The 22169-nt window shown below is 40.1% G+C and overlaps 1 protein-coding gene and 1 pseudogene across 2 annotated transcripts in view; both read right to left on the bottom strand.

The window, feature by feature from the left end:
- Nucleotides 1-22169, bottom strand: part of LOC144318326 (solute carrier family 28 member 3-like) — a 57550-nt gene that overhangs the window by 24220 nt on the left and 11161 nt on the right. For both annotated transcript variants that reach the window (XM_077905189.1, XM_077905178.1), the window contains exons 2-6: nucleotides 11769-11867; nucleotides 6375-6457; nucleotides 3667-3758; nucleotides 1895-2084; nucleotides 669-813 (exon numbers count right to left, since the gene is read on the bottom strand). In XM_077905189.1, coding sequence (XP_077761315.1) covers nucleotides 669-813; nucleotides 1895-2084; nucleotides 3667-3758; nucleotides 6375-6457; nucleotides 11769-11867 — 609 coding nt within the window. The remainder of the gene's footprint in view (nucleotides 1-668; nucleotides 814-1894; nucleotides 2085-3666; nucleotides 3759-6374; nucleotides 6458-11768; nucleotides 11868-22169) is intronic.
- Nucleotides 8627-8725, bottom strand: LOC144289159 (U6 spliceosomal RNA; annotated as a pseudogene).

Here is a 22169-nt window from a genome sequence, read left to right as displayed (position 1 = left end):
AGTGGGCTGCAAAGAACTGTGGGATTGGAGGCATGGAAACAGGCAGAGATGTTGATTGGAGGTGGCCAAGGGCTTTGGATCCTATTAGGTGACTTGTTTTTCTTGGGTCAACCTTTCAGAAAGCCAGAAAAATGTGCTGGAGTTTGCTTTCTGAGTCACATGTGAAGGCTTCAGTGTCTCTGGATTCCCATATCATGTGTTACAGGCTGGCAAAATGAGGATGAGAACTGAATTCAATGGAAACAAAACTGTTTAAGGACAGAGTTTGGCAGGAAAATAGCCTAACTTGCAAATAGAAGTTTGATAAGTGCACAATCTAGCAGTGAAATATTAGATTATTACCGGTCTGGGGAAATTGGTATCAAAATAGATAAATTTTCTTTTTGTGCTTGATTGAGGGAGGTGGTGTATGTGAGTAGAAATTGGACTAGGCAAGAGAGAACACCTCACTGGTGGTGTAATTGGAAGATAACTGGGAACGAAAAATGAGAGTACCAGTTCTAAGAAAGCTTGGGAAGAAAGGTCCCTGGCTACTTAAAACAGCATAGCAAGGTAAGACAAAATCTGAATAACAGTGAAATTCTCTCAAACTCATTATTTTGAACAATTTAGACATTGAGGGGAAAATTAGAAGGAAAAGTTTAAGTCTAAATCTATTTCATACTTACTTTGGTTGGGTGCTTAGAAAATAGAAACACCAGGATAATGTACATTACGAGCCCACCAAAGGATATCAGCTGCTGTTGGCCCAATTTGGCAGTATCAAAGATCAGCCAGAGAATAACTCCCAGGATCAGTAAGCTCCAAACCACCCTAAGATAATCAGAAAGGAGGCATCGACAGCATTTTTTGTGCTACCCTGAAAATCTTAAGCAGGCTTTAACAAACAGAAAATTTATTAAGTGTAACACACCCTGGCACCAGGAAGTTATGTTTCTAGAAATTACACAGACTCTTTCATTATGGCTATAAAGGCAAATAGACAAAAAATTACGTGCTGTGTTAAACACCTTCCGCAAATTTGGGGCTCTTTGCTGGTTCAAGGACATACAAAGGGGTCAGAGATGAGAAAGGATGTTTAGAGATGGAAGTCTGGTGATTTCTTTAAGAGATTTGCTGTGTGTCCTCGCTTCCATTTTGGGAGATAGGAGAGATTTTACTTTTCTTCGTTTTAGGGGAGAACTTGAAATGTGTTTCTGAAGCTGGGGGACTTCAGATGGGCCTCAGAGAGCTAAGGGCTCTGACTCCTTGGTGGATCTAGTGGGCATAACATGTTTGATTCACAGTTTGGATCACAGAGGTGGAAAACATGCTGTGTTGGGATTGCATGAAACTGTGTAAATAAGCCAAGGATATGTGAACTTTCCTGGTACATTCCTTATGAGCCATTCTGGGGAGAATCCTGTCTGGTGTGCAATCCACTAGGGTAATCCTGTCTGGTGTGCAATCCACTAGGGCCACCTGGAGGAAAGGGAGGCTCACAGAAAGAGGCAGAAGGAAAAGCCCTGAGTGGTCATTCATAGGATATGAGATTCTATAGGGAAGAGTTGGCTTTAATAATACACAGGGTCTTTCTCTCCAAGAGGCCAGCTTCAGGCCCAGAGCAGAAAGCTGCCTCCTCAAGTCAGAACTATCCCATCATTTTATCATTTGGTGGCTCTTGAATTACAGGCACTTGTAGGGGCATTTGAACATATCTTGAATGAATCAATGCCCTATCTAGACCTTGATTTCCTGTTTGTAAAATGACGGCATTATAACAAGCATCATAACTAGGTTATTCTAGTTTCAATAGCCCATAAATGAAGGAGCGATTTCAGAACATGTGTTTGGAACAGTGTTGGGAAAGACTAACATCCCTCTCAAATGCAACAAGAGGACTGGGTGCATTTACCACTTCATCCAGAACCAATGGCTGTTTAGGAGCCTTTTGGCAGGAGACAGACACTCATCGATTTGATGCTCATATTTGGCCATAAAGTAATCCCAGATAACAAAGAAGATGGCAGCAACAGTGATCACAAAAAGGGCAAGAGCTCTCTGGAAGTTCAACACACAAGCTGCAATCACCATCGCCAGATAACCTGTTGGGAAAGTGAGTACAGAACAGAGAACATCACCAACACCAGCTGCTAACCAGCACTGACAGTGCTCAGTCACAAGCAGGTTCAGTCAAGAGGTCACCAAATGCAGGAGAGCTTTTGATACAGCTATTGGCTCCAGTAATTATTAGTACTATGTTTTGAGGTGTTTTTTTTTTTTTTTTTTTTTTTTTTAAGATTTTATTTGTTTGAAGGAGAGCATGAGGGGCAGAGGGAGAATGAAAAGTAGGCTCCCCTCTGGCAGGGAGCCCAAAGTGGGACTCGATCCCAGGACCATGAAATCATGACCTGAGCCAAAGGCAGATACTCAACCAACTGAGCCATTCAGGTGTCCTGTTTTTTTCTTTTTTCAAAGAAATCCCCTAAGAGTCTCACCCATGCAGGGAGGACAGAGTGCTAGATCTGTTTTCTCATGGAAACCTGAGTTCTTGAATCTTGATGCTAGATTGTTGGGTCTCTCAGTACTAATAGCTTTTTTTGTGTGTTCAGAGTCAGCAGGTGAGCTTCTAGCAGAGAAACATCAGGTGTGAAGCAACCACTGGCAAAAAAGTATTGATTCTCCTTATTGGCAGCTCAGATTTGGCCTAAGCTTTAGTAGGAAAATAGACTTACCAGAAATCTCAGAGTTCCAAAGAATCTCTAAAGAAAGGGCTGAGGGATAATTACCAAGGTGGCTGCTTTGAGGAGGAGATTCTAGAGCAAGTTTTCCTAGAAGGGTCAGCAAACATGGTCTGCAGGTCATATCTGGCCTACCACTTGTTTTTGTAGGTGGTAGGTACAATTGTATTTGTATACTCGTATCTGTGTTCTACAAATAAAATTGTTTGGAAACACAGCCATGCCTGTCTGTTTACTTTTGTAAACTGTAGAGTTGTGTGGCTTTTGATGCCTTGCCTGAAAAGTCTAAAATACTATGTGGCCCAGTACAGTGGAAGCTTTCAACCCTGTTGTTCCTTGTTTCTGAGATCTGAACACCAAAAAAGCCACTGACCCTAGAAGGGCATTGGTCTTGGATTAATGTCAGTGGACTTGGGTGTGAGGGTTCATATTTTATAGACAGGAGTGTTCGTCAAAATGGGCTGCAGAATCCTTTGCTTTGGAAGGAGTAAAAATAGGGAAGCTTCTCATCTGTGAAGACAGGAAAGAAGAATAGCCTACATGACCCTAGACTCCTGCTCATGCTGTATTTGCATGAAGTGTTAATTGCTTAGATTCCCTCCTGCAATTAGGTTCCCACCTTGTGAGAATGACCATATTTTCTAGTTACCTGGATTTGCATTAACCAACCCTTAAATCCATATCACAACAACAAAGGCCATTAGAGCAGGGGACCTAAATAATTAGCTGCTGGCTGCATAAGTCAAACAAGGAAACGATCTGTATATTCAACCACAATTGAGACCCACTACTCAGGGTTTCTCAATTAACCTCTCTGCTTCTGTGGATTCGCTGAAGTCTGGGGGAACAGAAAGATTAGAAAGATTTATTTTCCTTCTACAGAAAGATAATATATGGGGGATTCTTGAATAAAGACACTGGCATCTATCCTCCTTTCATTATTTACCTAGTATTAAGATGCCCCAGATGATGTACTGAAAGATGGTCTTGTGTTTCTTATAAAAATCACAAACTGTATCATATTTCCTTTCCAGATACCTGTAGCAACACAAAAGCAAAAATGCTGAAAGAAAACAAGAAACAAACGGACATACTGAGCTAGGTGAGGCTTTGTAAATTAAACAAGCAAACAAACAAATTGATGAGGTGTATGTCCTACTAGACAGAAGGGGGATACTGATCTCATTTTAGACTACAATCAACCATGGCTTGGGTCGACCTTTGCTGCATGATATGACAAGCCCTGAGGGCTTACAGAAATGTAGAAAACATGCTTCTGGAGATAGAGCAGGGGGGATGGATACTAACCAGACGCTGATAAAAAATCACGAGACAAGAATGTTTCTCACTGGGCTAGGAGGGCCTCTGATAGCTTTTAGGACACAGTTATGAAATCTGATTTTAGAAACTCTCATGCCATCTGGTCTCACAAAGTTTGAGTAAGTTGGTCATTCCCTGTCCTGGCTCACCGTATGTTTTAGTGGGAGACTGACACACTTCACTGGGTGCTTGAAATGTAAAGAAGGATTTTGTGGATTTCAGAGCTATTAACCAGCAGGTTGTAATATAGCTTTTCAGAAAGTTCTGGCATTGTTGGCATGCCTTTGTTTCTGTTCAGAGCTTTGTTAGGGGGTTGTGGGTAGTGAGTGAGCAATATGTGCATCTGATCACTTCTGCTGCGGAATACGGTGTCCATCAGTGAGTTTGGAGGGGCCCCAGGGCCATACACATGATGACTCTCCTCTACTTCTCCTGGGGTCCTCCTGGTTCCCTCCACACCTGCCCTGAAATCTGGCTTCCCTGCACTCACCTCTTTCCTCTATGCCCCCTGTAATGGAGACCTCTTCTTCTCCCACTGGAGGAAGGAATTTATTCACACATTTAATCATTGCTAATTTGAGACCACTTCTAGGTCACTTCTGGTCCCTAAAGGAGATTCCTTATCTCCAGGATCACAAAGGACTCATCCCTGAGTTGGGACCTCCCCTCTACTTGTTAACACCCTCACTTCTCCACCTTGCAGCAGCTATGCCAAGTATCAGCACCCACTGCCTGCTTCAGGGCGCGGCCCAAGCCCCTCACTCCTACAACACCTTCTTGCATCTCCTCAGACAGGGACAGAGGCATTCCTCTGTGCTTCACTCCTACTGTCTTCCTTGATCATATTTTGCGATGAAACCTCAACTGGCTAACTTTCTGGAGATTAGATGTGAGCCCAATACCACTAGGATCTTGGACATTCGGCTGCTTGACCAGCATATGTTGAATTACTAGTTAAATGAAGTGGGACTGTGTGTTGCTTCTCTGGAACACTATTCTACCCCTGGGCGGGGGGACCCATCTGTGGGTTATGAAGAACACTGCAGGACACCCATCTTTAATAAGAAAGAAGAGGATGTATCAGAGCATATCACACATAGTAACGATGAGTCTTATTTCATGAAAACTTTAATGTATGAATACATGTACTGAGCAGTGGAAACACTGATCTAGAAGATATTAAGGGAATACCAGTTCAGTAGACACTAAGTTTTCATGGTTGAATTTAGGAAAGGTGGATGATGCTTCCTCCTTAGTTTCTGATAGAGTTTCACAGTGGCCATGGAGGAAGGCAACATTTAATTGGGTGCATTCATGTACTTTAGTCTGGATTCATCAGATTCTTTAATTGCAAGGAATATATGTGGTCCCAAATAGCAATCTCACACCGCATAAAATAAAGTAGCTCAAAATAGAGGCTTCAGCCATTTGGTTATCTTGGCTAGATGACTCCCAACCTCCTGATGATTGCTTCCATCCCATTAACATTAGCAACGTCTGATGCCTCTGACCATTCAGGAGAATTTCTGAGGCCCTGGGGTCAGAGATCCATAAAGTAAAATGAAAGATGGAAGTAAGCTCAGGTTTCTGAGGTGGTAAATATTTTCGATGGTGCATATGTGACAAGAGCTTTTGATCCCAATTCTCACCAACTCCAGAGATATCTTCTGATGCATAAAAACAAAGTTCCTCAGAGACTTAGACATTGAAACAAAACTTAAATGGACATTCAGAAACTTGACAAATACTTGAGTGTTAAGACAGAGTCCCAGGCAATCTTAGACTAGAAATCAGAAGCTGAAATTGTGAAGGTAGTTTTGTTCCTCTCTAGCTAACTAACTTTGAGTAAGCCACTTCTAGCTTCATCTTCCTGGTTCAAGAAATAAAGAAAATAATTTGCCTCTCTTACCTCATGAGGAAATAAGGACTAGGAATACCTTCAGGATATGACAACGTAAGAGCAAATTCGCTGGGACTTAATATGGATTGGGTTTTGAGAAATCAATTGCTTATTGATTGACATTGGGAAGATGAATTAACTACTTTTGCATGGGCTGGAGCAATTAGTTGGTAATGTATGCCTTTATTAGATGACTGGCCAGGATATTGGGTTCTCAGGACATCAGTAGTTTGAATTTACTACAATTATTATCATAGAAATCCATTAAATTTTCTGAAAATGGTGTTGGGTGGGTAGTAGGGAAGAGGGATTGGTGGTGGTGGTGATAATAGCTAATAAATAGTAATAAATGTTTAAAATTAGAGGAGGATGAAACAAAGTGACAAAACCAATTAGGAGATCAATATGGTTATTTCTCTGATTTAAACCTGTACCCTTTTTTATGTGTCTCTGGATCATCCTCCATATCTTCTTTGTTTCTTAAAGAATCCTGCTCAATGGTGATCTGCTCTTCATCCTGAAATCAAGCATTGTAGGAGAGATGGAATAATGAGAATCTGGGGCATAACAGCCCCTAATCTTTGCCAGAATTTTGGCAAAGGATTGACAACAGGTCTTTTAAAATTATTATGCAAGAATATAGCTCCTATTACCTAGTTGTGCAGACATTTTCCCCTTTATCATGAAAAGTACAGGATCACACTTCTCTCTCTCTTTTCTCCAAAAGAGCTGCAGTGTTTCCTCCTTTTCTTTAGGAAATAGGCTCATATCTCTGCCTCTTGCTCCTGTCTCTACTCTAATCCCTGCTCTGTTTTTGGGCATGAGCTCAATGAAGTTAATATCAGAGGCTGCATAAGTCTCCTTTTATACTCTACCAGACGTGGTTTCCAGAGGGCGGAGACCAACGCCAGTTTATTTTCCTGGAAGCCCAAGGCTTGGTCTGCAGATGTGAGCACTAGTCCAGTATCTTCAAGGGCTGATAAACATTCCCTTGGGAACTAGGGTCCTCCTATCAATGGGCTAAAGTTTGGAAGTAGTGCCCTTTCTCAACTAACCCTTGCTCTAAGGAATGGAGTGAAGTATATACCTGGGTATCTTTGAAGGTACCATTTGAGCTTTTCAAGATCCATGACCCATTCTGCTTTCAGGATAGCATAGAGGATTGCCTGCCTCCCTCCATTTTGCAATAATGTCTCAAATAGGTCCAGCTATTGTAAGCATGGCAAAGACAGGTAGCAAGGCAGTTTGCAGATGCGGAGCAGTTTTGAACAGGTTCTAAAAAGGATAATGTCAAATCTCAGCTTCTGTTTTCTGTCATATCCCAGGTAGCCATTGGTTCTCTGTACTGTGCGAACTCAGAAATAAGTCATAAGTGGGGCACCTCGGCTCAGATGGTTAAGTGTCTGACTCTTGATTTTGGCTCAGGTCATGACCTCAGGGTTATGAAACTGAGCCCCGTATTGGACTCCATGCTGGGTGTGGAGCATGCTTAGGATTCTCTCTCCCTCTAGCCATACCCCATCTCTTCTTTCACTGAAATTTCATCTTTCTTTCATCATCTTTCATTGAGATTCATCTTCATCTTCATCATCTTTCTTTCATTGAAATGTCTTTCATTGAAATTTCTTTCATTGAAATTCAAATTCAAAGAAATTCTTTCTTTCATTGAAATTTCTTTCATTGAAATTTCAAGTTACCTACTGTCTATGGAATGTCTGGCATTAACTGTCTGGCCCCCCCAACCTGTTCCCATCTTTATTTATTTATTTGTTTGTTTGTTTATTCTTACCTATTAGATTGGCACAGATTTTTTCTTTTTTTAAATTTTAATTTTAAGATAATTAACATGCAACTTCATATCAATTTCAATTGTACAAAATAGTCTTCAACAGTTCTCTACATTACTCAGTGCTTATCAGGGTAAGTGTACTCTTAATTCCCTTCACCTATTTCACACCCCCCCCACCTCCTCTCTGGTACCCATCTCTTTTATAGTTGTCTGTTTTTTGGCTTATCTCTTTTTTTCTTTGTTCATTTATTTTGTTTCTTAAATTCCACATATGAGTGAGATCATACGGTATTTGTCTTTCCCTGACTGACTTCTTTCAGTTGGCATTATAGTCTCTAGAGCCATCCATGTTGTTGCAAATGACAAGATTTCATTCTTTTTTATGGCTGAATAATATTTATGCATATAAATATATATACATATATATATAATACACTTATCACCTCTTCTTTATCCATTCTTCTACATCAGTGGACACTTGGGTTGCTTCCATAGTTTGATATTGTAGATGATGCTACAATAAACAGAGGTGTGTATGTATCCCTTTGTATTCTTTGGATAAATACTCAGTAATGCAGTTACTGGATTACTGGGTAGTTCTATTTTTAGTTTTGAGGAACCTCCATACTCTTTTCTGCAGTGGCTGCACCACTTTGTGTTCCTACCAACAGGGCACAAGGGTTCCTTTTTCTCCTCATCCTTGCCAACGCTTGTCATTTCCTGTGTTTTTGATTTTAGCTATTCTGAGAGGTGTGCAGTAATATCTCCTTGTGGTTTTGATTTACATTTCCCTTATGATGATTGATGTTGAGCATCTTTTCATGGGTCTGCTGGCCAACAGACATGTCTGTTCATGTCTTCTGCCCATTTTTTAATCGGTTTATGTTTTTTGGTGTTAAAAATATGGAATGCTTCAAAAACTTGCATGTCATCCTTGTGCAGGGGCCATGCTAATCTTTTATTGTTCCAATTAATATATGTGCTGCCAAAGTAAGCTCCCATCAGTATCTTTATTTTTTTATTTTTTCAGTTTTTAAAATTTAATTCAATTTGCCAACTTATAGTATAACACTCAGTGCTCATCCATCAAGTGGCCTCCTTAGTGCCGTCACCTAGTAACCCCATCCCTCCACTCACCTCATGTTCTGCAGCCCTTTGTTTGTTTCCCAGAGTTAGGAGTGTCTCATGGTTTGTCTTCCTCTCTAATTTTTCCCCACTCAGTTTCCCTCCTTTCTCTTATAGTCCCTTTCACTATTTCTTATATTCTGTGTTTAAGTGAAACCATATGATGATTGTCCTTCTCCGATTGACTTACTTTACTCAGCATAATACCCTCCAGTTCCATTCAGGTGAAAGCAAATGGTGGGAATTCATCCTTTCTGATAGCTGAGTAATATTCCACAGTATATATAGACCACATCTTCTTTATCTATTCATCTGTCGAAGGACATTGTGACACCTTCCGCATTTGGCTATTATGGACATTGTTGCTATGAACATTGGGGTGCAGGTGTCTGCACGTTTCACTACATCAGTATCTCTGGGAGTAAATCCCCAGTAGTGCGATTACTGGGTCATAGAGTAGCTCTATTTTTAACTCTTTGAGGAACCTCCACACAGTTTTCCAGAGTGGCTGTACCAGTTCACATTCCCACCAACAGTGCAAGAGGGTTCCCTTTTCTCCACCTCCTCTCCAACATTATTTGTTTCCCGTCTTGTTAGTTTTAGCCATTCTCACTGATGTGAGGTGTATCTTATTGTGGTTTTGATTTGTATTTCTCTGATGGCAAGTTATATGGAGCATTTTTTTTATCTGTTTGTTGGCCATGTGTAGGTCTTCTTTGGAGAAATTTCTGTTCATGTCTTCTGCCCATTTCATGACGGGATTGTTTGTTTCTTGAGTGTTGAGCTTGATAAGTTCTTCATAGATCTTGGATACTAGCCCTTTATATGATATTTAATTTGCAAAAATCTGCTCCCATTCTGTAGGTTGTCTTTTAGTTTTGTTGACTGTTTTTGTTTCCCTTGCCTTCATAGATCTTTTTAGCAAGAAGTTGCTGTGGCCAAGTTCAAAAAAGTTGTTGCCTGTTTTCTCCTCTAGTATTTTGATGGATTCTTGTATCACATTTAGATCTTTCCACCATTTTGAGTTTATCTTTGTGCATGGTATAGGAGACTGGTCCAGTTTCATTCTTCTGCATGTGGCTGTCCCCATCCCCATCTTTAAAACAAACCAAAAACGACAAAACTACACAAAATCTTCCTGACCTCATAGTCATGGGATATCTACTCTCCCTCTTTCTCTTCACAGCCAAACCACTTGAAATTATTGCCTTTACTTTTAGTGACCCTCACATCATATTCACTTAGCCGACTGTGATCAGACTTCTATTGAGATGGCTGCTGCCAAGGTCACTCAAGGTCCACTGTTGCCAAATCTGGTGGCTCCTCCTCCCTCTTTATATTCTTGTTTATAATAGTAAAGTATCTATTTTGTTTTGTTTTTGGCTGTTTTGTGAAACAATAAAAAAAAAAGACTTCATTTTTTAAAGAGCAGTTTCAGGTTCTCAGCAAAATTGAAGGAAAAGTAGAAATTTCCCATGTACCTACTGCCCCCATGTATGCATAGCCTCCCCCCATTAGTACCATCTCCTGCTAGAGTGGTACATTTGTTGCAATTGATGAACCTACAGTGACACATTAGCACCCAAAGTCTATAGTTACATTAGGGTTCACTCTTAGTGTTGTACATTTTATGGATCTGGACAAATGCATAATGACATGTATTCACCATAGTAGTATCACATAGAGTAGTTTCACTGCTCCCAAATCCTCTGTGCTTTGCCCACATGTCCTTCCCTCTCGGAAACCACTTGTCTTTTTACTGTCTCCACCATTTTGCCTTTTCCTTGGAATCATATAGTATATAACCATTTCAGACTGCTTCTTTTAATTACTAATACATACTTAATGTGCAACCATGTCTATTCATGGTTCAAATGTTCATGTCTTTTTGGTGCTGAAGAATATTCCATTGTCTGGATGAGCCACAGTTCATTTCTCAATTCACTTGCTGAACAACATCTTGGCCTCTTCCAAGTTTTGGAAGTTAGGAATAAAGGTACTATAAACTTCTATGTGTGGGTGTTGTAGGGCAGAAGTATTGTTTTCCCTTCTTTTGTTGAACAATGAGTGTAAAGGACACTTTTTTTTTTTTTACAATATATTAAGTACAGTAGACAGTAATATATGGATAGCATGATCCCAATTTAGGTGACATGTGCATGTGGGTGTATATTTGCCTTGAAAGGACAAATTTTAAGATGCTAGGCATTGATTTTTTTCCCCTGGAATTATACAGGTAACAATTTTTTGTCTTCCAAATTTTACTGCGATAATTTCCCACACTTTCCACTTCAAGCAAGTTATTCTTTTTATCATGAGAATAATTCCCTCCAATAAATGGGTTGATAGTAGGCACCCAGAATTACCCGCCCCCCCAAAAAGAAGGATGATCTACATGGATAATAGGCTTGATTTTTAGCAGCAGAAGGCTTTCTTCAAATGAGATCCTAGCCAGAATTCAATATATTAAAAAAAAAATGAGAGTGGCCTTGTGCAGAGTGCACCTGTCTGCTGTAAATTTAGGTGTCTCTGGATAACATGAGGGCTCAATGGACAGTTTAAAAAACAGATCTTAGAACTTTCCTCATCTGCCTCACTTACTTTAACATTGAGATGCTTTGGTTTAAACCAGTGTTTTTTGCTTTAGGATGGAGTTTGGAATCTGTACTAGTGAAGTGTTAGAGAAAGCCTCTGTACCCTCCCCAGCAGAAAACTCTGAGGACGGGTTTATAAACACAACATCTCTTTATTTGAGCATGTGTGGTTTCTTCATGACCTTGCCTTACACATTCTAATTACCATTTAATTAATTCCTCTGAGTGTCAGCTGAGTGCACGCTTTCTGTCCCCATAGCTCAGTCTCTTTTGCACAGCAGTTACGTGGTAATAGATTCACTCAACCATCACTGGAGTACCTGCTTGGCGTTTTCGTGTTCTCTGCCTTTTGAAACTCTACACCTTAGCGAATTGTTGTTTCCTGATGTGTTCTGGTTTTCATCAAGGTCTTCGTCATTCTACGAAAAATGTACAGATTGCAAAAAATACAATTTTAGAACAAAAAACCCAAATGATCTGTCAATAAATATTACCTAGAAGACGTTTGAGGAATGGGGCAGCAAAGATAAGGTATTCAGATGGATCAGCTGAATAAAGACAGGCAGTGAATCTTGGACTCGTAATGAAACATGATTTCTGTTTTGTTCTGTTCTGAGAGAAGGAATGGTGTGGTCTAACTTGAGAAAGAGAGAAAGGAGGACCAGGTGCCCCCATCTAAGTCATGTGACTTTATAATAAGCTTAGCTGAGACTAGGGTATATCATGTTAACACAGGCTTCCAATTTATAAATGAAGCATAATGTAGGCCAGAGAGTTTCCTTCTTAGATGTTAGATTTTTGAGATGCTAAAATGTGTTTTGTTTGGTTTAAAGCAAACTCTGGTAGTAATGAGAATAAGAAAAATGCCTTCTTTTGTCAGGCTGTCTTGATTTGACTTTAAGGACGTGAGTAAGCTGTGTTCTTGGAGGAGTGTCCTCACCCCGGAGCAGTTATTTTGAGATGTGACAGACACCTGGCTCATTTCTCTTTTACCTTTTTGAGGCAGTCCAGTCTTTCTCCCATCTCATCCCAACTTTCCTTCCTCAGGTACTTCATTTTGAGTAAGGCAACAAGATAGATAAACTGTGTTAGGTAAGTCCCTGTAACTTTCCAGGAAATGTCCTCTGTGAGGCCTGTTGGCTGTGACCTTGTCTTTGAAAGAAAAACAAGTCTATGGCTTTGATTTTAACTTTAGATCCCAGGCTGGCCTCAAGGATCTATAAAAATAATACAGTTCCAACTTGGGTTAATTCTCTATCTAGTTCACTTGGTTAAGCGTCTGCCTTCAGCTCAGGTCATGATCCGGGGTCCTGGGATCCGCAGGGAGCCTGCTTCTCCCTCTGCCTCTGCTACTCCCCCTGCTTGTGCTCTCTCTTGCACACTCCCTCTCTCAAATAAGTAAATTCTTAAAAAAAAAAAAAACCTAATTTCCAGCACACAACGTGATTTATGCATGAAAGCCTTGTTGCCATACTGCCCTTTTGGTTACAGCTGTGTATCTTACTTTTGCACAATTCCCCACACGTAGCAGACACTAGCAGTTATTTGTTGAATGAATGAACCACAGTGATTTTAAAGTTGCATTAACTGGTATTGCAATGTAGTACATGCGAGTATTTGGTAAAAAATATAGTCGGGGGCACTGTATGTGCTATGGAAAGATGACAGAGTGTTGCTAATTGCAGAAGCCGGCTGGTAGGCACTTCGGGACTCATTTTATTATTCTCACTTTCATGGATGCTGAAAATTTCCTTAACCAAAAATTAAAAATAAAACTCAGCGTGAGGTGGTGGAAATATAGGACACAGATGGGTGAGGGTGCTGGTCTTCGGGGTCCCCAATTTCATGTGTGATGCTGGGTAGGTCATATCTTCTCAGCCTCAGTCTAAGAGTTTCGATTTGCTGCTCTGATCCCTTCCAGAAACCAGACATTTTCTGGTTTCCAGAGGAGCCAGGGCAACCTCCTTGGTAATTCCTGCTAATTCTTGATTATTCCTGCCACCTGGTGGCAAAATCTGAAAGTTGGGGAACACAAGGACAGGGCTTGCGATTTTAAAGTTCATGAAAGAGAAGGTGTGTGTGTGTGTGTGTGTGTGTGTGTGTGTGTGTGTGTGTGTTTGGGGATGGGGTAGAGAAGGTGTAAGTGGCGACAGAGGCACCTCCGGATGGATTTTGTGACATGTGGTGAGATTGTTTTACCCCCAGTAGAGTGTTTGTCTTGACTTATTAACATTTTCAGGAAGGGACACTTGGGTGGCTCAGTGGCTGAGCATCTGCTTTTGGCTCAGGTTATGATCCTGGGGTCCGGGGATTGAGTCCTACATCAGGGTCCCTGAGAGGAGCCTGCTTCTCCCTCTGCCTGTGTCTGTGACTCTCTCTCTCTGTCTCTCATGAATAAATAAACAAAATTAAAGAAAAATTTTCAAGAAGAGCAATGTCTCCCATTTGAGGATTTCCAACAGGAATAATGGGGCTGTTGTGGGTGTTGGTCGGTATTGGAAAAATAACCCTTAAGATGTCTCTTGGCTTTGTTTTATCGCTTCTTTTCAAATTGGAGTCATAAGTCTGAATGGGTGTCTATAAGTACTTCTTAGCTCCTTGTTTCTTTACATATATATACTCAGCATTTCAGATTAAGTAGATCCGTTAGTACAGATTACTACATACCTTAGGGCACTGAACTACAACCAATATTGTGTTCTAAATGCAAGCTGGTCACTCCACTGAGTGGGTGGCCACGTTGTGGGGTTGTGTATGAGTAATTCTAGGCAGCTGACGGCACATCACTTAATTTCCATAGTTACTGTTATTTGCTGGGTGTACTCGTCCTGGCTTGAGATTCTCAAGAGCAGATCCTTGAGCCTGGAGTCCCTTGTGCCTGGACTTTGATCCTGCACATTCAGCGCTGTTTGAGCACCTGCAGATCCACAGTGGGTGTCGTGGGGAGTACAGTTGGACAGAAGGTTTTTAAAAATGATTAATTTATTCCGTTCATTCAGTTTCAACTTCTAAAACATTCTGGAAATCATCCCCTCAACGCCATCTATTTGTGCTATTTCCCTTTAATAGAATTATAGCTGAACATGAAGCCACCCAGAAGACAGGCTACATTTCCACTTATAACTAGATTCTGGCCAGTTCAAATATAAATACATGTGGTGCCCTGAGTGGGGCAGCTCAGAATGTTCCTTCAGAGATGACGGCAGATGCCCGTTGTCCGTTTCATTTTGCCCTACATCCTGCTACCTTGTGGTGGATGGTTCCAGTTGGGCCATGAACACAAGAGCCCCACCATGAGGATGTCAGCGTGGTGAGTTGTGGGGTACTTGGGTCCTTGATAACCTTGAGTAGTGCTTCCACTCCAGTCCTGTACTACCTCCTTCCTGACTTTTAGCTGAAGGAAATAAGCTTCTCTCTTACTATTTTTTGTTTTTGTTTTTATTTGTACCTGGGTTGATATAATATGTAGTCAGCACAAGACACAGGGTTAATCTCTTTAAAGTCCTGTGATCTCCATTTTTATAGATGAAGAGACTAAGGCCAAGATAAGCCATTTACGTGACTCAGGTTATATAACCACAGTAGCCGAGATGGGACGTGAACTCAGACTGTCCAACCCAAACTGTATTGTGCCTATAGAGTTTGAACATTGGGCCAGGACACTTTGGCCTCAGGAGTGTCTAAAAGGTAGTGGTACACCTACAGATTAAATTCTGCTTCCATCAAGAATATCTGATTTGACCTCAGGATATTAAAAGACCAGTCAGAGTGGCTAGAATAAAAAAGACAAGGAATAACAAGTGTTGACAAGGAAGTGGAGAAAAAGGAATCCTTATGCATCGTTGACGGTTATGTAAGTTGGTGTAGCCACTCTGGAAGACAGTATAGAAGTTCCTCAAAAAATTAAAAAGCAAACTACTACCATAAGATCCATTAATTTGACTTCTGGATATTTATCTGAAGAAAACAAAAACACTAACTCAAAAAGATATATGCACCCCTATGTTTATTGCAGCATTATGTATAATAGCTAGACATGGAAGCAGCCTAAGTGTTCATCGATAGATGGATAGATAAGGAAGATGGGGTCTATCTGTACAGCAAATGGAATATTACACAGCCATAAAAAGGATGAGATCGTGCCATTTCGAATGTGGAATGACCTAGAGGGTGTTATGTGGAGTGAAATAAATCAGATAGAGAAAGACAAATACAGTATGATTTCACTTATGTGTGGAATCAAAAAACCCCACAAATAAGTAAACAAATTAGAAGCAAATCAGACCCATAAATAGAGTGAACAAACTGCCAGTTGCCAGAGGGGAGCAGGGTGGCGAGATGGGCAAAATGGGTGAAGAGGAGTGGGAGATACAGGCTCTAGTCATGGAGTGAAGAAGTCACAGGCATAAAAGATACAGCATAAGTCGATGGTATGATAATAGCATTTTATGGGGGCAGGTGGTAGCTACATCCGTGAGCATAGCACAATATAGAACCTTGCAGAATCACTATATGTACACCAGAAACTACTGTATCATTGTGTATCATTGTGAAGAACTCTTGAAATTTCTTGTGGCCATTTTCTAACTATACCTAGGCTTTGGTGTTTTTTTCTCAAACAGAATAGTGGGCCTCCCCCTCACAGACTGGTTTTAAGTAGATGTTCTCTTTTATTTGCATAAGTGGGCACTCCTGCTTTTCTGAACATGTCTTGTGTCCATTAGTCTGTCGCTTTCTCTTGCAACTGTGTCTGCTCCACTTATTGGTCTCTCCCTCCCATGATGGCCCTGGATGCACTGTGTGGCATCCATTTCTCAGTTTTTGTGGTTGTGGTTTCTCTGCTGCAAGCTGAACATCATTGTGCCAGAGGAGACTTTCTTCGAGCTTCTTTATGGAAGCTGCTCTGGCCTGGTGTGCTCTGACTGCATAACTGACCTTGACAAGGAGGCATTGATGGCCGTGAGCCTGGAGCAAGAATGGACACCTTCACCCCCGGAGAGACTTGCATCTTGGCCTTGATGGGACATAGATGATGTTTAATGACAGATGGGAATGGCCTACCAGGCAAATATGATGTCAAAAAGGACTCTGAGGAGCCGCTATTGAGATATTTACCTGATTCTAGAGCTTGACACTTCACAGCAAGTTTGTTTTAGTGTTTGCTAATATACCTTGGCTGGAAGGCTTTATAGCACCAGAAGAGATTTAGATTGGTGATCAGAGTTGTTTATCGTATTATGTGTGTATGTGTGTCTGTCTGCCTGTCTATGTATGTATGTATGTATGTATGTATTTATCTATCTTTCTACCTACCTATCTCCACATTCTGAACATCTTTCAAGCAATCTACCTAGGGGTGCCTGGGTTGCTCAGTCGGTTAAGCATCTACCTTTGGCTCAGGTCATGGTCTCAGGGTCTTGGGATAGAGGCCCGCATCATGCTCCCTGCTCCTTGGGGAGCCTAGTTGCCTATCCCCCTGCTCATACGTGCGCTCTATCTCTAAAATAAAAAAAAAAATATATATATATAAAATAAAGCAATATTTCTAGAAGCAGTCAGTGAGGTACATTCTGAGAAGTGATGCCTTAAAAGTTGCTATGGATGCCCAAGTCTCAAGGCTTGTGGAAAAAATGGGAATATGATGTCACTTCAAAAACTTGGAACTGTGTAAATCTGTATAAATCTAGATTATACCCCTAGACTCTAAGCTGAGAAGCCAGATTCTCTGTCCCCTCTTCTCTTCTGAATACCACATGCATAACACAATGGCAGGCACAGTAGTGCTTGGTAACTGTTTTGCAATGGAAAGATAGTCCAGGTGACAGTTGAGCTTATTATAGTGCAGCTGAAATAGTGTCTCTACCTCTGAGTAGAGACAAAATGGTACAGGACTGCTTTCTCTACTCCTCCAAGAAGATTACTATATGTTCCAATATTTTAAGCATTAGGTGCCTAAATGAAGATGTCAGAAATACACTTCTATCTTTTTAAGCTTCAAGTGATCCATTTAATATTTCTGTATCCATTTCCATGGACATGGATTGGCACTAGATTGGAGCAACTGCTTCAAACAGTGACTTAAAATTCCAAAATCCAACTTGAGTAGATAAAAGGAAGCGGCTCACCATAAATCTTAGGATGGCTGGTTTCAGGAATATTGACAAATTATCTATATTAATTGGTGCTGCATTATGATAAAAGGCTGTGTTTCATCATCATTTCTGAGTTCACATTGAGACTTAATCTCTTGAGGCTGTATTCACCACTATATAGGAGCACAGCATTCATTACCTACCTAGTGCCACATATAGTAATTGACTTTTGTCAGTTGACTTTTAGATTAATTTTATGGTTGAGTTTGCTACTTACTCACTTGCTTTTATGCATTTATAGTCACTTTGTTCTCTGTGGTTGAAATCTGGCATGGAAATGCCAATATCTGTTTGGTGAGTCTGATCTCTTTGCATTGTTTGGAAATGTAGCTCACCCTTATTTATTTATTTACCTTATTTATTTATTTCGTACATTTAAAAACTACAAATGTCAAATATTTTAAGACCATTTTCTCTATCACATTTCCTCATAATTGTATGGACTTTGCCTTGGAAGGTTTGGGTTTTCAAAGGTGGTATCCCAGAAGCCTTTGCTCTTTGCATATCGCGCATGACTCTCTTGTCTCAGGTGGCCTTCTGCCTCAGGTCTCAGGTTTATGGAATCCTTAATGTAGTTCATGGACAGTAGCTGGACTGTTCCTCCCTGAGCAGTTCCTGTTTTTGTTGCTGGCCTGTGTGGGGTAATGGATTGAATGAAGGAACAGCAGTACGGTGCGAGGCAATCACCTGGTCAGCCTGTGGTTCATGGTCCCACTTTTCTGGCACAATTCTTTGTCACCTCTGAATGCTCTGAAGGCAGCTCTGAGTTGGGTGCAAAGGAGGCAGGACCACAAAACACTGATAACATTCTCCCTTTGTGATCTTTGTGATCCAGGGGCAAATGGAACCCCCCAAGTATAGGAGTGTAAGGAAAGGCAGGGTTCTATATCCAATGAGAAAAATTAGAGGAAGGTGAGTATGCCAACTTTATCTTTGATTTCTAGGAGCTAAAAGAGATTATAAGCAACAATGTTTAAGATAGAAAGGTAAATGCTAAAATATATATCCAGCTAAGATCAAATGGTAGAAGAGAAGGAATGAAAATAATAGTAGTTAGAAAATATGTTAATTTTGTGATGACTTATAATCTTAAACTTGTTGTAAAAGGAACCACTAAAAAAAAAACATACGCCTTCAGAAGAAACCAAACACAAATAAAAAATATGCAAAACATACAGTGAAAAGATATTTAGAGAGCAGGATATAAAATATGGGTGGAGCTCAGAACAAATAAACCCATCTGGCAAATCAGTGGATTTGACTGAGGTGGATGGAATAACAAACACAACCATACACTCATGTCTTTCAATTTTATGATGTTGTGATAGTCATATGCATTGAGTTACAAACTGTACTTTGAATTTTGAATTTTGTCCTCTTCATGGGCTAGTGATGTGGAGTATGATCCTCACATGTGATGCTGGACATTGCCTTGAGGTCACTAGGGTCAACAACTGATATGCTTACAATGAAGTTTGTACCTGCTCAACCATTGTTTTTCACTTCACAATATTTGGTACACGTTACATAGATATTTGACACCGTGTTATACAATTGGCTTTCTGTTAGATGATATTGCCCAACTGTAGGCTAATATAAGTGTTCTGAGCACATCTAAGGTATGATGTTTGGTAGATGAGGTACATTTCATATACCTCATCTGGATATACAATACTTTGAAGTCCTGATTGGTTTATTGGGGCATCACCCTATTGTAAGTTGAGGAGGATCTGTACTGGAAATGACTCAGTAGCAACTCAGAAAGATAAAACAGGCAGTGGTCATGATCTTAATTTACCAAGTCTGAATACAGGATTAAAAAAAGCAATTAAACTGTTCCAAAACAACAACAGTCAGAGTACAAACTCTCGCTCTGAGAAGGAGGACTCTGCATACAAATGGCATAGATTAATATAAAGGAAACTGAGGGACAAGTACCTAGAAACACATTTAGCAAAAGGTTGATAAAACTCTTTCAGTCTATGACAGATCAAGTGGGCAAAAGTAAGGATAAGAAAGATCAAGATAATAATAAATAATACAATCTGATTAACATAAGTTGAATTCTATAACCCCAGTAGGAAATATATTGTGGCCAAGACTCCTAGTTGTCACTAATATCTATTCTTTTCTATTTCCTTTTTTCCCCTTCTATTTAAAGGGCAGGAGCAGAGGAAGAGAGAGAGAGAGAGAGAGAGAGAGAGAGAGAGAGAGAGAATTCCAAGCAGATTCCACACCTAGCACCAAGCCCAATGCAGTGCTCGATCCCATGACCCTGAGATCATGACCTGAACCAAAGTCAAGAGTTGGATGCCCAGCTGACTGAGCCACCCAGGTGCCCCTTCTCTAATTCCTTTAAATATAGGGCTCTGAATTTGAACAGGGCCCCAAATTTCCCAGCCTCAAGGTATATTTCTAAACTCTCTGTGGCTATGATTAAATTCTGCCCCTGTGATTGAAGCTATGTGTAACTTCTGGGAAGTGTCCCAAAGCAGAACAGTTGGTACAGCCTATGGTTTCCTTTCAGAATGTTTTAAAATACATAAAATTAAACATATGATACTAAAAGGGAACCAGTTATAGTTAAATCTATTTATTAAAATTAATTTGAGATAGTGCATATGCATCTTTATTAACACCTTAAAAATCAAGAAAATAAACCCCAGCAAGGTCCAGGGGAAAATTCTATTAACTACCTTAATTTCAGTGCCATCATGTAAATTTTATTTGGAGGTATTTGCAACAGATACCAAATATTTTCTCTACTTATATACATTAACTCAGTGTAGGGAGGGTTATTTTGCATCTTTCACCTCCATTTCAAACAAGCAGTTCTACTTCCTCTTGGTCTGTGGGATGGGACTTTCTCTCTCCCTCTCAGGTCCATCTTCCACCTGGTGCATCTCATAGGAGTGACCATAATACATCTGGGAGATTACATACTTTTCCTTCTTATTTGCACTTGGATATTTGGGTTTTACTTCCAGGTCTGTCCATCTCATCATCCAGCAAATCTACTAGTGGAGGATAACAAATAATGCCCAGGAATAAAGGCTTTGGTATCGTGTTCATAGAGATTTTTGAAATAAGCATTTAATGAGTGATGTTTAAGCTTCCTGCTTAATCGAGGTGAATGTCATATGATTTTCTAAAACTAGGTCATTTTTTTTTTTTTTTTTGCATCAGAACTCATTAGAGTTCTCTTTGGAAGATAAAATGCAGATTAGCTTTTGCTGTTATTGTGGCACCAGACCAAACATGCTCAATGCAGGCCAGACACTAATGGTTGCTGCTTGAAATGTCCACTTGGTGGCGCCAGTCCACTAACACTAAATAGAGGTGTCTTGAAGGCCAAGGTGTGGCCCCACTTCTGATTCTGGCTGTGGTTAAAAGCATTAATATGCTAAAACATGGCCTCAATTTTATATACCATAAATGTTTACTTCATATATTGTTTAGGATAGTTGCATCTAATAAGTAAATTCAGTCCTTATCAAAAAGCATTCTGAGATCACTGGCCAAGTTTGGGACAAGTTGAGCACTAAAAAGCCAAAAACATGAATAATGCCTGCAACTTATTTGTATCAAACAATGAGCTGGCCTGATGGGTGTATAGAGGGGAGTGTAGATGAACAAATATGTGAGAAACTTGAGTATGGCAAAACGTTAATTATGAAGCACAGATGGTGGATATAGAGATGTTTGCTATGCAAGTCTTTTAACTTCCCTTTATGTTTAAAAGTCCTTATCATAAAATGTTGCAAGAAATAAAAAAATGTTGGGAATTGATTATAAAATATGTAACAAAAGAAAGAATGTTAGTCCAGAGAGAAGAAGATGATCAAAGTGTATTCTTAAAAAAAAAAAAGGGAGGTGTATTCTTTTCAGAAGAATGTCAGGGTAGGAACAATGAAGCAATGAAAACCCTCATTTTGCAGCTCCCTAGGTGATAACTGATTCAAGGAAGGGAAGCTAACACCATTGGGTGAAATGTGTTGGGCAACTGGATATTCACATAGCCTTGAATATCACCTCTACAGATAGCTAACTAATACAAACAGGGAAACATGCCTTGGTAGTGGTGGGGTGTTCTCCTCCATCCTAACCAAGTCATCACCAAAAGAGTGGAGTTAAATGTCTGCAAATGCACTTGTGTATATTTTTATTTTTATTTTTTTATGCCCAGAGTTTCCTGAGCCTGGAGCTAACTAAAAGTCATATAAATGTAGAATTGTGTGCTCCAAGATATCACTGACCTTCTCCTCCTGGCTTGCCTTTCACTCTTATTTTAGCTTTTGATATTTATATTGATAATTTATATTTGATAATGTCTGATTTCAGCCTGGACAAGCTGCTATCCTTAGAGCAATATATGACAATACCTGGACTCCTTACTTCCTGGGCCAGACACAGCACTCTGCAGTCCTCCCTCCCCACAACTGTACTTAATATTTCCTTCCCTTGCTTCTCAAATATTTGAATCTTTATCATTTTTTACTGCCATGAAACCAAGCATTCACGCATAGGCATCCTTTCCTTCTGTTAAAAACCAGTCTTCTGTCTGACGTC

This window comes from Canis aureus, chromosome 1, assembly GCF_053574225.1.
Source record: "Canis aureus isolate CA01 chromosome 1, VMU_Caureus_v.1.0, whole genome shotgun sequence".
Taxonomy (NCBI): Eukaryota; Metazoa; Chordata; class Mammalia; order Carnivora; family Canidae; genus Canis; species Canis aureus.
The sequence above is the reverse complement of the archived record's forward strand: the minus strand, read 5'-3'. Positions and strand labels throughout refer to the sequence as shown.